At 41.9% G+C, this 18,727-nt stretch overlaps 1 protein-coding gene across 5 annotated transcripts in view; it reads right to left on the bottom strand.

Annotated features, from left to right (window-relative positions):
• The window catches only part of raraa (retinoic acid receptor, alpha a), a 178,484-nt gene that overhangs the window by 13,321 nt on the left and 146,436 nt on the right, over nt 1–18,727 (bottom strand). For all 5 annotated transcript variants that reach the window (XM_042507470.1, XM_042507472.1, XM_042507471.1 and 2 more), the window contains one exon: nt 7,589–7,737. In XM_042507470.1, the coding sequence (XP_042363404.1) occupies nt 7,589–7,737 (149 nt within the window). The remainder of the gene's footprint in view (nt 1–7,588; nt 7,738–18,727) is intronic.

Raw genomic sequence — 18,727 nt, 5'->3', positions numbered from 1 at the left:
TAAAAATTTAGTCCATGAAGTAGAGGACAAATTATAATGAGCTCATCTTTGGTCACTGAGCTGGAACGAGAGATCTTCGGGGAGGCTAACTATGTTTTGATTGCACAACAGCAAGACACAGAAACAGAGGAAATGATCGCTGCCTGATAGATAACATGAAAAGCCATGCATTACAGCATATATTCTCCTTTATACCACGCAAAACCAACAGAATCAACCTCTGCAGCCTTTACAATCCCTCATGTGTCAAAATAATAAAAAGAGGTTAATGCAAATCAGCCATTGAGTACTCCGCAAGCATGGCTTGGGACATGTGTAATACAGGTCAATGTTGATATTGATGTGACACAGTGGGACATGGAAGAGTGGGTGGGGCTAGCTGGGGAGAGGAGGAGGCAGGATGGAGTGTGGTGTGGTGGGGTGGCTGCCAGGGAGCCCCATCCCATGCCGAGGGATTAGCCCTGCTAGCCGACAGATGGCCGGTGGACCTAAGCCCGCAATTTGTCCCTCCCGGATCACTGGCCTCTTCTCACATCTCCTGTTCACCACCGCAGAGTGGAAGTGATTCTAATGAGGAGGAAATGTGTATAGTTTGTAATGTATCTGTTTAAAGAAGGTGATAGCTTTGATTATACATAAAGTGTTTCAGTCCACAGGTCTTTAAGTGAATCACACACCACGTGCATGAGTCACTTACACGTTTTTTTAGTGTCTGCGATTTATCTGTCTGTCTATCTATCTATCTATGAATCTTTTGATTTGCTGACCATACGTGACATTGTTTAAAGGAAAAAAGTTTAATAAAGTAATGAAGATCACATTACTTTGTAGGCATATTTGTTTGTTTTCTTAGAATTTATTTCATTTATTTTTAATTTATGGAATTTTTAATTACTATCAATATTATTTCTTTATAGTTATTTTATGTTATTATTTAGTATATATAAACACACACACATATATACATACATTTACATATACATTCATATATATATACATACATACATACATCAAACAAAGCGTAGAGAACGGAGCTTGTAGTTTGACGTTAATTCTCTCTGCTGATGCTGAGGGATAAATCTATGGTCTTTGTGTGCATCTGTGCATGCGTGTATCATGTCCCCTTTGATTCGACTGGGCCCTGACCCTGACCTCAGTGTCACATGGGATTGACCCACTCCCTCCTCGCACCACGAGGCTCAGGTGCCCTCTCGCGGCACCTCCTGATTGGCTGTTGCTACCGGCTCGTGGGCCAGTCGATTGTTCCTGCCCCCTTCCCCCTCCTCTCCTTCTTTTAGGAGTCATTGCTTCCTGCGGCCCTTAAGCCTCTTTTTGTATCACCGCTTAATCCACCCGGCGACAAGAGCCCTCAGCGGGCCTGTCAGCCACCCTGCAGCGTTCAGAGGAGATGAGAGCTGCGAGAGGAGGGAGAGGAAGGAATGAAAAAAGAGAGAACGGCAACAGCACATACGTGATTGCATGTGTCATGTCAACTCATGGCCGTCTACCTGGCGTGCGCTACGAGCCTCGTGCATTTATGAGTGTGTCAGTGCCTTCTACTTTGCATATGTGTGAGGAAATGCTTTATTAAGAGGAAAACAGGGGGGAGTCTGGGGTTGGCGAGTTCACAGGGAAGCACAGGAATCCTCTCTTACGTGACTTTCACACTGTGCCCAGATTAAGAGTGCGTTCCCAGCCTCCCACTGCGCCCGTGCATGTGTGTGCATGTGTGTGCCCTGCCTCTATTACGAAGCAGCTACCGCTACAGCCCACACATTAGTAAAGACGGATGCTTGGTAAGAGGGCTGAAAAACACAGCAAATAGGGGACATTCTTGCTTGAAGCGGCGGTTGGGGATTTGGGGAAATATTGGTCGCTTGCTTGCCTCCCATTGCAGGGGATACCAGGAGGAGATATCGCCTGCTGCGCGCTGCTGTGCCTCCAAGACAAAAACATAAACATGAGGGGGTGGGCATGCATATTTAATGTTTAAGTGTTAATATCTGGAGGGGAAAAGAAGTGCAATGCCGGTGAGTTTGTGCGGGGGGTAGAACTTAAACAACAAACGAGCGAGCTGTCTCCAAGTAGCAGAGCTCAACATCCCCCTCCTGTTTCCTCTGTTCGCTGCAGCCCCCAGGAAATGCCTTTGTAGTTTGGCACGCTGCAGCAAAGCCGACGCTGCTAACCCTCAACTTACCCCGGTCTCAGATGAGACAACCATATACATTCACATGCCTGTAGTGTTGAATTATTGAGTATGCTATGCCAAGTCATCTCCTCTGAAGTCAGAGATATGGAGAAGGCATCCTGAATTTTTCAAATTAGCACTGCAGCGGTTGAGTGGGCAGACAGCCGGCTCATGGACAGAGGTAGTAGTGACTGAGGCTAGCTGGGGATATTTTTGTCGTTTCAGCCAACATTTCTAATGAGTATGATATCAAAAGTTGTTGGGTTCTTTGGTGGCGATGATAAATTAATCCTAGAATTAAGCTTTCATACCTTAGTTGCAGCGCTTTCGGGGGATACTTTGTATCAAAACAATGTGGGTAGTATGTTTCGATGAACTGTTACTTTTCTCCATCTCACCAGTGTCTAGATATCCCTTCTCCACCCTGCTGGGAGAAACTCCTGTAAATAATGTAATTTACATCATTTGGAGGTGTTTCACTGCTTCTTGGGGCTGTTGCTCAAACTACAAGCTGTACTTTTGGATTTTCGCAATGAGTATTGAGAGACTAACCCGCTCCTCTCTCTGTGCCTCAAACTCTGACCGAAATCCTATCAAACAGCAAAAGAAGGCAGTGCTGATCAAATATTAACAAAGACTAGTTGGCATTGTAGTAGTTGTAGGTTTTCTACCTCTTGAACAAAAGCACCCTTTTTCTCTGTTTTCTCTGATCATTTAACACAAATTTAAAAAGTATTTTATTTTAGTCTTTTTACTGCAGAGATGGCCTTGTTTTATATAAGAGCTTTCTTTATATCCGTGAAATACTTCTTTAAAGAAGCAGCGTGTAGGATTTAGTGACATCTCGCCGTGAGGATTGCAGATTGCTCCATTTTTAAGGAGGTGTATGTTTCGATGAAATAAACGTCATAATTCTCAGAGTCAAATGTTAGTATTTACTTGTACTTTTACTCTCAATACTTATACTTATGATATAATACTTAATATCATAAAATTAGTTTTGATGAAGCACAGTAAATATCAGACACTTTTAAAGTTTTACTCAAGTAATTTTCTAATAGGTGACTTTAACTTCTAACAAAGTAATTTTCTGGTTAGATATCTGTATCTAAAGCCAGTGTTTGGTTTGTCCACTCTGGGCTACTGTAGAAACATGGCGGTGCAACATCACAATCACTGCGGACGAGGACCCGCTCCCTATGTAGATGTAAACATCTCATTCTTGATCATTTCAGGGTGCAGAGAGCATGTCAACAACTGATGGTTAAACTTGTGAATGAAGTTGTCATTATTCAAGAATATGCACCGCACAAAAACTGCTGGGTGATGAATTAAAACATCAGCTAAATCCCAAATGCACAATAGCCTCTAAAAGCTAATTACAGTGTCAATTCTGACACAGTTTCTGAGCTGTCAGAGAAAACAACACTGAGATCACTAAGGAGAAACAACTCATTACTCAAGTTTACAGCTTGTCTATTGTCTGACCTCCTTCTATGTTTATCACACTGCTACAGAGTTTTTACCTGCCATTAGCAAGTGTCACACTGTTGTGTGTTTAACACGTTTTCAATGCCTCCTTTTCACTATTATACTGACAAGCTAAAACCTCATATAATGATGTGAAAAGACCAGTCTGCTATAATGCACGTGACCGCTTATCATTGCACAACCGCTGCCTCTGCTTGAGGCAACATGAGGTGTGTTTAACACAGACACTTACCGCAGAAGAGATTTCATACTTTTACATCGGTCTAACACAACCACACACACACACACACACACGCTCTCACCGAGGGCTGTGATCTAGCCTCGTTATTTCACTTATTACCCATTCAATCAGATGCTATTAGACAAAGGGGAGCACTGTTAAGCGAACACAATAAAAGCACTTTGGGGCTTGAAATGGCCGCAGAGATGCTGCAAACCTTTGTGAGATCAAAGTCTTTTTAACATATGTAAGCACCTGAAAATAAAAGTGCACAGTTAAAATTTCAAGCTTTCCCACGGTAACATCTTCTGCCTGTGCTGAATGTGTAGAAACACAAAATTGCTAAGTGTTTGGTAACACTGGTTTAGAAACACAATTGTGAAACCCCCATTATGTAAGAAAAATCTGGTGCGTCACGCACATTATTCAGTGTTATCTTGACAAGGACACACATGCACCATCTTCCTTTTCTCTTTTTATCTCTCACACACACAAGCCTATTATTTCTCAATAAGCACACACTTGTGATATTATATTTCCCCTAACCTGAATAAAAGAGTAACAGATTTTATATGAAGGTAAGTAAATAACCTAGGTTAATATGAAATTACTTGAGTCATAAGCAGTGATGGGAGAAGTATTCAGATCCTTTACTTGAGCAAAAGATCTACTTAACTAACAACACTGAAAATATTTTTACAAGTAAAGTCCTGTATTGTACTTAAGTAATAGTAAGTATATTCAGGAAAAGTACTTAAAAGTATTAAAAGTAACAGTAACAGTGAGGAAAAACATTCATAACATAGAGAAAGAAAACAAAACCCCCCAAAACCTGAAAATAATTTTTAAAAAAAGAAAAAAAAACCCTCAAAATAAAAAAGACCCACCCCAAAACCTCAAAATTATCTTAAAAAGAAGACAAAAAAACCATCCCCAAACCTCAAAATTATAAAAGAAAAAATACTTAAATTGTTATAAAAATAACTTTAATTTTTTAACTTTAATTAATTTTCTCTGAATCGAGTGATTAATCAACTAACCATATTTTGTTATATACCACCACTGGTCATAAGCATGTTTATATCAGCGACGTAGGAATAATCTTGAATATCATGTCCAGCAACACCCAAAGAGACTGCTGGGCAACCAGCAATAAAAGCGACTATGTTAAAAAGAGGCTGCATATGCACCAACCTCAAAAACCCCACAAAAGATCTTAATCAACCACCGGCATATTTCATATCAAAAGAAATGAGGCCATTTTAAATAGATGAAAAGCCTGGCCTTTTAACATTGTTTGATTGCATGTTTTTCACTAAAAATAATGAGTGTTCTATTTGCGATGCAATAATTATGGTTGATTCTTCACAAAATGTACGGTAAAGAGATTCCAGTATGTTTTAGAGCCATTTCAAGAGGTTTAAGCATATTTTTCATGATCACTGGGATTATATCATAAATCACAATTATTTCGGTCAGGACAGTCACAACATGGAATTTTCATATTGTCTCATTCCTATAGACAAAAATCTACCAAAACCAAAAACATAATTCCCTAAATGTTGGAACTTTGAAAAATCAATTATTTCAAGCATCCAAAGGACCCATGAAACGGCACAGACGGCAGCAGTTTAGTCGCCCCTATAAAACAGCACAGGGGTCAGCCTTTATGTGCTTTGTTAACTTTTTATAAGTCGCGTTTGGGGAGCAGGTTGAGTTTCACAGAGCACTCTGAAGGTTTGTGTTAAAGGCTTATGTGTTTGTATAAATGAATCCTTGCTTCCTTGCGTCCCTTTGTGCATTCTTTACTCCCCCCCTCCGTGCTCTGCTGCGCTGACCGTCTTTCTTTTGGTGTCAATGAGTTCAGCCGTGGCCCCTGTACCCCGACCGCCTAATCTGCTGTCCCTTCAACCATCCCCACCTCTCCTTTTCTATCTGTTCATGCCTCCCAGAGCTCAGCCTGCTTTCTCACTATCTCTCTCCCTGCTGTCTCTCAAATATTTGTAGCATTTTGTCTGCATTTCTATATTCCCCAAGAGCTCCTGCCTTTCCTCACTGTTTCTTTTCTTTTTTCTTTATACTGCAACTGCCTCCTGCCTTCTTCAGTATGGCTTTTTTCTGCTCTTCCCCCTTTCTCACACACCACTCCACTCCCTGCACATATGGCAACACATACAGACCACAGTATTGGCTGCACAGTCAATAAGTCAAAGGGTCTAGCAGGCACCTGTCACTACAGCACCATGCTGCCGGCCTACATCAAACCACTCTCTGCTTCCTCTTGCTATACACAGAGTTGTTGCCATAAGAAAACCTTGCATGGAAGACTAACTCTTGTTTGGGTCAAGACTTTAAAAACTTTGGAAATCCTATTTGGTAAATTCATGCATGCACTGCCGAGCAAAGAAAACATGGTGGTTGTGAAATGTTGACACTGTGGATATATAACGTTTGCACCTGGCAGGAAGATTACATTAGATTCCACAGATCCCTCATCCTCGTCTCTCTCCTCCTCTGAGCTTACACAACTCTGGCTCTGCGCCTCGGGACAAGCCAGATAAAGAGGTGCGTGTGCCCTCACTAGCAGGAGAACATGTATGCATGCACGCAGCAACTATCAACTGATAACGGAGCAGATGGGGGCTATAAGGCCTCTTCAGAACCTGTATAACATGGCTGTATTGATAAGAGACGGCCGATGTGGACACGTCAGCAGAGCTGATATGAGAAGCCATGGCACTCAAAAAGAAAATAAAAACCTGCGCGGCTGAGTTTCACATACTGTACGTGATAAGATGCAGGCCTATTATATACGTTATCTTAGTTTACAATGTGTGCAGATATACAGGTTGCAGTTTTTAAGTGTTGAAAGCAGCAGCTGCTCATTGTCCAGGTCTTATTGACCATGTGGCAACTCAATAAAGCAGTCGATGTCAGTAAATATTGCGATTACATGGTAAATACTTCTTCAAACTGATTGAAATCTTTCTGATTAGAGATGTCAACTTAACTGTTTACAAGGACGTTAAATTAAGTGTATAAACATGCACCAAAGCATAAATTATTTGTTTTATTCTTTTTTGATTTGATTAAGTGGTTCCACCAGCTGTGAAGCATCTAATCTGCCTAATATATAACAGAAAAAGCTTTCTTTTCCAATCTTATTTAGAAAACTTTAGAAAACTACTTCATTCAATATATCAAGTATGAAATGCAAAGAACTGGTAACGTTTGTTTTAACAATTTTGGAGTAAGTAAAGTAAGTGTAATTCAGTTTTTTTTTCTGTAAAGATGAATTACAGATGTCCCTGAAACACGTCACATGCAGACTATCAATAGAACAACTTACAGATGTTCTTTAAATGTCTCATATGCAAGCTGCTGGGAGTAATAGATGACTGTTATGTTCACTGACTCCACATTGCAGCCTATAACAACAACATAACATCAGGCTATTTCCAAATCAAATATATATTTATTAATTAGAGCACTAAAATAAGAGCTTTTGCCGAATGAAAACCCAAACGGACACAAAAAAATCAAAACGACGTGCCTTATCACCTTCATCATCAAAGCTTAACATGTGAAGACCTGAGTGTATTTTTCCATCTACAAATCAGATGAAGGTCACAAGATTGACGAAACATCTTGCTTGCTTGGCAGATTCAAAGAAAGGCCGGGAGTCTCACCTTGCAGCCCTCACAGGCGCTGACACCATAGTGGTACCCTGAGGACTTGTCCTGGCACACAAAGCAGGGCTTGTAGACGCGGGGCGGCGGGGGAGGTGAGGGCGGGCTTGGCACTATCTCCTCTGAGCTGGTACTCTGGGTCTCTATCGCTGCGGAGAGGAAAAGAGCAACAAGGAAGGGGGTTAGCGAAACGCTATCAGATGGAGCGCTGACAAGACATGCAGCATTAATCGATATCAGTGGGATAAACACAAAATCTCATGTGTGCACTCACACAGATCTTAAACAACCCAGTCCAGACAGATACACTGCTGACAAACATCCAATACAAATCACCAGAAGGGGAACTTACTCACTTTCTAACAATGTGTTCTAAAGGAAAAAAAAAACTGCAAGTGCAAGGACAACTTCTTGATCAGACATTTTCAGATCCGCCACAGGAAAGACTCCGCAAAATATCTTCAAAGAACAAACACTTTCCACACACACACACACACACACACACACACACACACACACACACACACACACACACACACAGAGATCATCAAAGCAGCAATGAAACCAGCCTCTGCAGAGCATTCTTATTTTGTGCTGAAATTATGGCCTGTGTGTGTGTTACAGCGAGATGCTGCTTTGCCAGCTGGGTTCAAAGACAGGTTTTCTCCTGTGATACACGGCCTGGAGTTGTGCTTTTATTTATTTTTAAATTGTGCCGTCTTTTTAAGTATGAATGCTGGAAATATTAAAGGATAGAGCATACTGTACCAATTAAGAGCAACAAATACTGCAGAGAAGGCTCAGCATACTTCTCACAACATCTGACCAAACAAGACAGGTCTTTGTAATTTGTTGACTCCCTCAACCAAACAAATCATCATCCCCCCTTATTCAATATCACACCAGTTAACAGAAAGAGTACAAATACACTCTGTCTTCATCTAATAAGCTCTAATAAGACAATTCAAACAACATGTGAGCTTGAAGGCTCCCATATTTTGTGTGTTTGTACACACTAAACAAAGAGCAGTCCAGCATTGTGGGGAAGTAACCTGCTGTTGCCTTCATGTAATATGTATTGGACTTTGACCTCAATATCCTGTGTGTTACAAAACACAACTCTTTAATCAAACATAAAAACACACATTCACAGCAGAGAGCTGCACCCTGCGGCTGGCTTAATAAAGTGTACAATGCTTGTTAGCAAATGATGCTTTGGTGAGCTTACTCTGTGTTCTACTTATAATATTGATGTTAATTTGATGCCAGAGTTTTGATATCCAAACAACCGTAATGCTGTTTTGTCCATTTAAGAAAAAAAAGGACCCACTTGGCATTAGTGGTGGTGGCTTTCACAAACACAGCCATTCATAATCTTTGATTAGCTACACTACAAAATGAAAAATAGACATCAGTAGTTCAAACCTTTTCCCTTTAGGCCTGAGTCTTCAAACAAGGGTCCGCAACCCATATGGGGTCTTTAGCGTTACCGCAGGGGGGCTCCCACGTTATTGTTTGGTTTCACTCAGTTTTTTTTTTCCAAAAATTCAAACTATATCTGAAAATACACATTAGCATGAATTCACTTTTTTTTTTTTTTTAATCAAAGATGATTCAGCCTACTTATTATTTTAAAAAAAAAATTTACAGTACACAGCATTTTAAGAAAGGCCAAGTGTTACCCATAAATCCCTGTGCAATCATGTGACTTTCTAACACTGTTTATACCTTCTACTTTAAAAATATATATATATATTAACTACTGTGTCTATACTACTATTGAGTCTATACATGAAATTTGTTTTGTAACACTATGAGCCTTGAGTTTTGAAAATAATACAATATGTTGAAAAAAAAATTCCACACCACCCCTTAAAATCAAGAAAGCCTTATGACCTCCCATGGAGCCATCCTCAGGTTAGAAACCAGCGGTCCTAATCCTCCTGCTTCAGTCCATATCCATACAGGTACACTGTGCACAAGTGTGAAGCTCCATAGCTCCACCCAGCATCATCAGCTCAACAGAAGAGGGATTGGGGAGGCTGACAAGCAGCTCAGGGGCCACCTGCAGCTCAGTGTGTAAATAAGCCATCTATATTTAACAGATTGGGCTGGTTCAGCAGGCCCTGTAGTACAGCTGGGAACACACTCCACATGACGCTGCCGCAGACAAACGCCACGCTCACACTGGATCCTGACACGACCCACACAACAGTAATCGCACTGCACACTGGGCAAGATAAAGCAAGGGTGAAGTTTTTCTCCCTGTCTCTCTTACACACACACACACACACACACACACACACACACACACACACACTTTCCTATCCTTTTATAGAGTCTCTGTGCTGGTCTCAGCTTGCCAATCTTCACGCGCATGCAGCAGATGGTGCAGGGGAAGATTACATTGAGAACAACCAAAATAAACCAACCTGATGCCCAGATATGATTGAGGCTTCCTGTAAAAAAAAAATAACCAGAATCCAGCCTCTCCAAACCCTGGAGGTTATATCTGCCATCGGGAGGACACACCACATATCCAAGTGGGTTTCAAGTGACGGGTGACAGTTAAGCTAACGGCATTAAAGCTTACATAGCAACACCTAACAGTGACACCCAATCAGGCCCGACATATTAAGACATTTCATTTATGAAGCCCAGATGTCATGTGCCACTTTGACACCAGCAGCAACCTTTCAAGCTCCCTGGTGTAAATGGGTCACAATGGGTGAAGGGGTGAAACTAGGATCGCAGCCCAGAGTGAGACACGAAGGCATTTTATTTTGCTTATTAAACAGACATTCTTAGGAAATGTTACTGCATTATCAAGGGAAAAGGGAAGAAGAGGAGAGAGTATTTTAGATGATGGAGGGGGGAGATGAAGGGAGGAAAGCAGGGAGGCACAAAAAGGGCAAAGAAGAGAACTATGATGTGTTTTAGAGATAAGCAGAAGACAAAAATATAAAACAGATGAAGTGATAAAAAATGGTACACACACAGGGAGTGAAAGCGAGGCTGTATTACTTTATTTTCCTCCCTTGAGTTTTTTTGATTCATTTACAGTACACACACGCGCACACACACGCACAGAGCTGTCAAGACTTAACTTAACAGCCAGGAAAAACTACAAATGGGAGTGTTTTTTGCAAAGCAAAAGTGCAAACTATTCATTTCAGAGGAGATCACAGGAAAGGAGTGATACATTTGAGAGATTTTGTGGACATATGCTCATAAACAAAAATTATACTATTTTCCAGCAAGGAGACTTATGCGTATAGCAGTAAGAATACACACGTTCTTTTGCTGTGGTTGGGGAGGAGAAATGGGTGGTAATTTTGTGCAAAGGAAATGAAGGATTCAGTTACAAAAGTTGCTTTTCCACTCAACCCTTTGGGTATAGCACCCTTAGAACCAGTGCATAACCCCTCCGGACAAGTATCTAAACACTAGATCTATTTAGCCTTGCCACCGCAGAGAGTACTCTTGAAAATAGGTGGGGTTGTACTCAGTAATAGCTGGGTACCAACTATGCAGAAGAACTTCTGCACCTCGCTTAACGTCCAAGGAGGGGGGTTTAGACGCAGACGTTTTCAGAACAAAAAAGAAAAGGTTACAATCTTCACTGTAATTAGGGTTGGAAATTAGCACCAGACAAATGCTGGTAAAATGTGCAAGTGCCTGCTATATTTGCTTCGCTCACAAGCCAAAAAAAACAATGGTAATCTATTGAGTGGCTGGTAGATTTTCAAGTCCACCAGCCACAGTGGCAGGAGGACAAAAAAAAGTTCATTTCCAACCCCAAAAAGAGCGAGTTTGTGCAATGAGACCTTGTGGAGCAAGAGTTACAATTCTCTCTTAGCCAAACAACACACTGCGGTGTCTCTAGCTCCATGTTTCAGTATCAGATCACTGTGCTAGGTACTTTGACAGACAAAAAACAGCACAAAACTGAAACTGGTATCATCCACAACTTTTCACAATGGAAATGCAAAAATAACTGTTCTACTGTGTAATGAACTGAACTGGACCGGACTGTTTGGTGGATACGAGGCTAAAGTGAGCAAGGACAGGGTGAGAGTGATAGGGACAGGGAGAGAGTCTGTCCTTTGCTTCTCATTGACATCATGCCACTGGGCCATGCAGTCGCACCGCACTCATGTCAAACAAATTAAACTTAAATAGAGCAGCCATTACATAACATGGCATATTTTCTCATTAGCAAAAAACCATTCACAGTTTTCTGCCTCTCTTGATGTGGACTGATTACAGCCCTGCATTATTAGTGTGACCGCAGAACTATTCATCCACGTTAAAGCTGGCCTTCAGTAGATGGCGCATAGACAAACAGATGTGGCAACCACACACATACGCATAAACATGAAAATTGCATCCATGCCTACGTTTACAGGGCTAAGGGCTTTCCTAGAGCCATTTAAAGAGCCTCATTGGTCAGACACACACACATAAACACACACACACACACAGAATGCACAGTCTTAATGAGAGCACCCATGGAAATCTGGGACACAAGGACAAGAGTCTGTGAGGGGGCTGGCGACTGTAATTAAATACAATGGCTGGCTTCTGGAGCCTTGTCAAGTTGAGGCATGGAGCAAAACAATGGCAGGCCTGTGGACGGAGAGGCAGAGAGGCTCAGCGGAGAGGACAGAGCTACTTAGCCCTTCAGCAGCCCTCACCCAGGCATTATTCAACACCAGCCCGCATCCAAGCTCTGATCAACACCAAACTATCATACAAGCCTCCCTATTGTGCGAGCCACGAAATCATACGCACAAACACTGGAAGAACTGACTCACGCTCGCCTGGAGAGCTTCCTTCGATATCCTTGCAACATATTAACACTGGGAATGTGTGTGTCTGGCAAGGTTTCCGGGGCCGGAGCCCCTCCAGAGCTTGCAAAGTCACCACGGTAACTAATACTTCAGCTACAATATCATTCCTGTAGCCAAGAGAGGGAAACATGAATAGACAATAACTCACCACTTTGTTTACGGATACAGGCAACCCTGAAAATAATGTTTAAATGAAAAACAGCACTGATAAGGAATCTATTGTACGCTGCTGAGGAGGTGAAACACACACCAGACTCAGCCGTATGGTCACAGCAATTGTTGATAACCAGACACAAGACTGGATTCAAGACTACAGGCTGGCATGTTGTCAGACCAGTCCAGGAAGCGGGAAGAAACAGCACAGGCCGTCAGGTGTAACCAGTGGAAATAAGCCTGACACTGCATGGTGAAGTCCACTTAAAAAAAGGTTGTGTCTGTCTAATATCTGACCACTTGCTCTAGCTGAAAACTAATTCTGGCCTATCTAAAGGCCGACTGTGTAGGATTTATTAGCATCTAGCAGTGAGGGTTCAGATTGCAATCAACTGAAACCTCTCCCGTATGCCAAGTGTGTACTATGGTGGCCGATACGAAAAATGCAAACGCCCAAATTGGTTTGTCCGTTCTGGGCTACTGTAGAAACAAAATGGCAGACTGGTAGAAGAATACCCGCTTTATATGTAGATATTAACATTGTAAGGTCAAAAAAAACACAATGATTCTTAGTTTCTGGTGAACATACAGTAAAGAAAACATGCTTATATCATATTCTATAACTAAATTTATCTCCCTGTATCCTACACAAATCGATTAAATATTATTACATTTCTAAATGTGACTTTTATTGTTAATAATTGGTGTAAACAACATGAGAGCTGGTCATGAATTAACAGCATGCTTATCTCGTAAAACCACTTTGAATGACCAATATGATGAAGCCCCTAGATATGATTTACTTGGATCTCTCCTTTGATATTCACATTCACAGACGAGTATCATAAACACTCGGTGTGAGCGCATGTAAGTGAGCATGTGTGCGCAGCGTCCAGATATTTTAATAGCTTAATGCAGCGCGCTGTTCTCAAACTCTGAGCCAAAGCACCGGTGATTTAATTGAGTTCAAGTGTGAGTGGTCTGTAATGCCGCTCTTCAGATTCACTTTGCATACATCATGAGCCACAAGCGCACTTAGAGCGAAGCCGCACCCTCGCAGCCACATCCTCCATAAGCAATTACAGCATGCCTGGACTTAAATGGACAAATATGCACGAGACTGAAATGAAATCTATTCTGATGATGAACTAGTCTGAGCTGTAATAGTGACATAAGATAGCCTGGCTAACATCAGCACTTCAAAGGCATCAAGACCACAGACCAAGAGACACACACTCTCACACACACATATACACACACACTCACACAAGCCCACCGGCTATTATCAAGCCTCCAGACTCTGCTGTCTCGGCCCAGTGCTGCAGAGCAGTTCTTGAGGTTCAGCTCTGGGTTAGTCCTCTGAGATTTGATTACCTTCATCCCCACTGGTTACTGGGCCCAGCTGTGAAGCATATTAATGAGATTTCACCATCATTAGGGGGAAGCTAACTACATTAGCAGGCTGGCTGGTTGGCTGGCTGGCTGGATTGTGGCAAAGAGAAGCGGAGAGAATGAAGGCAGAGGAGATGGAGGAGAAGAGCTTTGACAGGGTCTTCCACTTTGTTGAATCCCACTCTGTCACGGAGCATTGTGTTCCCCTTAATTTTATTCGGTTATTTGGACACACACATGCACACAACACATGTTTGCCATGTGTAAGATACATGGAAGTACATATAGAGGTTCATTTGTCTTTCCATGCAGTGAGTGTGCAGGAGAGGAGACACCGCACAGACCACCATGCCACAGGCTGCTGCATTAAGGCTCACTTTGAAGTCTGCTTAAAATAATGAAGTGGGATGGCCCGATGGAACAGCCTCAGGGATAGAGACCGCCTTGCAAAACTCCAAGAGTTGTAGGCCAATGTATCATGCATGTCCATAAAAACGCCTGGCAGCAACTTTAGAGCTTTTATGTGCAGTCAAACAGAGCAACAAGTGAGCAGAGAAGGGCATCGCTCATGCACAGAGCTTGACTTTAGCTAAATATTCAGACGTTATTTTTGGTTTCCAAGTCAGGAATGTGGGGAAGCAGCAGGGAAAGCGATACACGCTCACACACACACACATATGCAGGAATGCTTTGTCAGCACTCTTCCATTAATGAAAGGGGAAATGGGACTATTTCCTTGCTTACAGGGAAATCCTGCCATTCTCTTTACAAAGCGTCATAACAGCTCTCGGCTGGAAATGGATGAGGATCTGTTCGCTGCCTTCACACTGATTACTGACAGCGATGCCACGCACGCCATCTGAATACGAGCCGGGGCGAGGGTGTGCGTGCGCCATCGCGCACTAGCAGGCACGCACAGACTGACAGCTGTAAGGAGAGCGACGGTGGGGTGTGTTTGTGTTTAAACACAGAGTGTGAACAGTTATTGGAGGGGAGAGGGGGAGGAACCTGGCGGCAGGGCAGACAGGCATAAGTGAAAACACACACATGGAGGAAGGAGAGCCAGTAGAGGTTAACATGGGGCAGGAGAGTAGACAGCGAGCCTCATGCCTCCCGTATTCGCTGTAACTGAATCCAGCTCTTCCACCCCCCGTCTCCCGCCACTTTCCACCTTCATCTTTTCCTTACTCCTACCTGGCCCACATACTGAGTCTGACATTCTCCCCTTCCCAGTGCTCTCTTCAAGTCACAGAAAGCTCTCAATGACATCTTGAATCTTTCCGACCATCCACGCCAGAGGGATTTGTCATATATACTTTTAAAGCATCATTACAACTACAGCCAAAGACCTTAACACTTGTATCCAACATGAGAATGCCAATATATAGCCTCTTTCACACATAGTTCCTGGTTAACTACTGGGGTAACCTTTCAGGCACCGTGATTTTCACTATTCACACATGCACTACACTCATAAACCTCTCTGTCTTTAGTTGGGCTGGGTATCGTTTTAAAAAATCACAATACCAGTACCAATACCCATACCCTTACAGTAATACCGACACAATAGAGTGCACCAGGGATGACCAAGATAATCTTCACAAATGTACACCACTGTCAGGATTTTTGAAGCCTAAACACAATCTCCAGAGGTAAAAAGCTATTCCTAGGCTAAAACGAACTCTTCTACAGTCACGTCACTACCCCAACAAAGCTGTGAAGCTGTTTTTGGCACGGTTTGGCATGTGACCTTCTGTAGTCTAATTTAGCCACTTGTTAGCAATTGCCTTTTTAAAAAAGTGCACAAAAGCTCAAAGTTTCCGAATGAGGTATTTACTGACGTATTTTATGTTGTCGAACAAAACATCAAAGTCTTTTAAGCTTGTGTTTACCACAGTCCTTATTTACGCAACCAAAATCACATTCAAAAAACCCATCGTATTTCAGACAAGGTGCTAAAATGGTCATTCATTTCAGGGTTTCAGGACTCATTACTGGGGTTTTCAAGAGAGGAAATATTTTTGCTGGGATGTACCTTAATCAGAAATATGCAATTGATACATTAAAAGCCAGGTGGGAAATTGGCGGTACAGATTTCCCTCAGTGTTGATCCCTGCTCCTATTCACACATGACCCCATGCAGGAAGTATTCCTGAACATTTCTGCATGTGTGAAGATTAAGATTAAGATTAATCTTCCACCTGAAGATGCAAACATATCATAACAGATCCATTACAGTATTTTACTGTCTTACAGATTGGTCTGATTCAGAATTTTGTTATCCTTGTAGTCCATTTAACAGTACTCCCACTTATATCATGCATTTTGTGGGTCTGTACAAATGTAAGTGTGTGCGTGTTTCAATGAGGGCAAGTTAGGCGGATTACTGAGGATCCTCCCGCCTGGATGTGCTCCCACTAATCTGCAGGATGTCTAGCTTGCAGTTCTCTTGCCTTCTCATTGTGGTGAGAGAGAGAGAAATAGAGATACAGGGTGTCGTCACTAATAATGAAACTTCAAGCTTTCCAAGCAAAATAAGGGGAACATACTTGCAATGTTGTGCAATAACACCATTTTAGGGAAAAAATCAAGGTCTGACATGATATATGGTTTCTAAAAGAGAGCTAATTTTTTTTATTCATATGTCTGACACCATGACGCTCACAGTGTAAAGGAAGTAAGGGTATGGATCAAACTGTCAGCTTAATCTGATTCTAATATAAATTTCTGCGGCACATCATTTCCACTTAAGAGAGTATGTTGTGGTCTACATTTCACAGAAATGGCAGCCTGCTGTTTTGCAACCATCGCAGATCTTCAAATTTTGCAGAGAGAGCAGAAATTGATGTGACAGCTTGACTTCTTAAAGGACTGTGCACTACGTTTGAAGGCTACTGGCTCCAAGACCACAATTTTGATGGATAGTGCTCCAAATTGGGGCCAAATAACTCCCCCCCATCTTGAGTGTTGCAGCAAGAAAAACACACACATACGTGAGTGATAGATGAGGGTCCGAGTAAAGGCCAAAAGGGCAAGGCGGTGCAGAGCGAGGAGTCTTTCTTGCCTGTTATGACGATCTCTCCTCAACACCAGGAAGCGGTGGGCCAGAAGTGGGGTTGTGTTTTGCAGAGGTAATTTATGGCATCTTCAAATCTTTGTGAGAGGGGTGTGAGTGTCTCATGGCTAAATATGCATGCATTCTTTCTGTTTAATTGCTCTTAGGAATACACCAAATGAACTTGTGTATGCTCGTGTTAATTAGTGCACATGCTTCTTTGCATATATACGCGCATGTGGTACGATATGTACCATATGTAGCTTACACATTCAAAGGTTTAGGACTGCCTGCCACAAAAGCTTGATTAGGTACAGTCAGATGGACTACTCTATGTGTTTGAATGGTCTTTCATTCCTTTGGGTTGCAGAAAATCCCCTTAAAAAAAAAAAAAGATCATATTTTGTATTAAGGGTTCATTTTGTACGTATGGAGAACAAAACGCTGTATAATGGTTCAACCAGACTGACAACCGAAAGGTCACATTGAGACGAAGATCTCTCTGAGCAACAATTAAAATGCAAATAAAGTTATAAAATAAAAATAAAATATAGTACATAATAAATCTAAAGAAAACTAAATTAAATTAAAATACAATAATCAGGGCACTGGTAAAGGATATAGCAGTAAAGAATGTAGCAGCTGGGGGTAGACAAAGCACAAAATGAACCAGAACCACGTCTTTGGACATTAATTATTAATTGAAAATCTATTTGTTTTTGAGACTCAATACAGTATCACAAAACATTACTGCAATAATCAAGTATACTAATATTTTCTTACATACCTAATAACAAGCTGGAATTAACAGGCATGTTGCTTTGGCAAAGCTCTTCTTTAAACTTTACAACAGAAATAGAAGATTAACACTTTTGGAATTTGGAAGGAATATCAGATGAACTATGGACTGACAAATCACAGCTTAAAACTATTCAATCACACAATTAAATGACTGCAGAGGGGCCAAAGAAAAACAGCCCCCCCCCCCCCCAAAAAAAAAATTAGAGCCCAGTTGCATCATTGTTGTTCAATATTGACCATGGGTCAGTGCTGCTTTTCTGGATTGGAAAATAAATTAAAAATCCAAGGATATTTGGGGGAAAAAATTTCAACAACCAAATTTTCAATGCCCTGCAATACTGCTGGGACACTGACTACATGGAAGCTTAAACCTTTAATTATTATTCTTTTGGGGTCAAAACTATTTCAAATGTTAATAATACAAGTGAAAACATCAATATAACAGGTGATACGAAACTTCTGAAAGGTAGTGTGTGCGCAACAGCCTGTGCGTGTGAACGTCAGCTTGTTCTTGTCTAAGCCATGCCTGGTTTTTATCAGCCCAGAGGCCCCCACCATGTTCCCGAGCCCTTCTCCAGGGGCCTGAGATAACTTCCCTCTCCATGCTGCCAGGCCTCTGAAATAACAACACACCAGGTTTTCCTATCACTGCTGTCCCAGCAAATGGAGACAGAACTGAGAACATGTGTGGACAAACTAGGGCGCGGGGGAGGACGGCGGGGAGGGGCGGCAAGGGATCCAGCAGATGGCAAAGGTGAGGTCTACAGGGGCTAGACTTCTAGCTGAAACTTCATGTTAACCATAGTAGCTGCCCTGTGCTGCTGCAGCCACATGCTAGCCTTTGGCACAGTTAATCAATCGTCTCCTGACGAATAAGGAATGCAC

This window comes from Plectropomus leopardus, chromosome 19 (assembly GCF_008729295.1).
Source record: "Plectropomus leopardus isolate mb chromosome 19, YSFRI_Pleo_2.0, whole genome shotgun sequence".
Classification (NCBI taxonomy): Eukaryota; Metazoa; Chordata; class Actinopteri; order Perciformes; family Serranidae; genus Plectropomus; species Plectropomus leopardus.
Note: the sequence above shows the minus strand (reverse complement) of the source record. Positions and strands in the feature narration are given on the sequence as shown.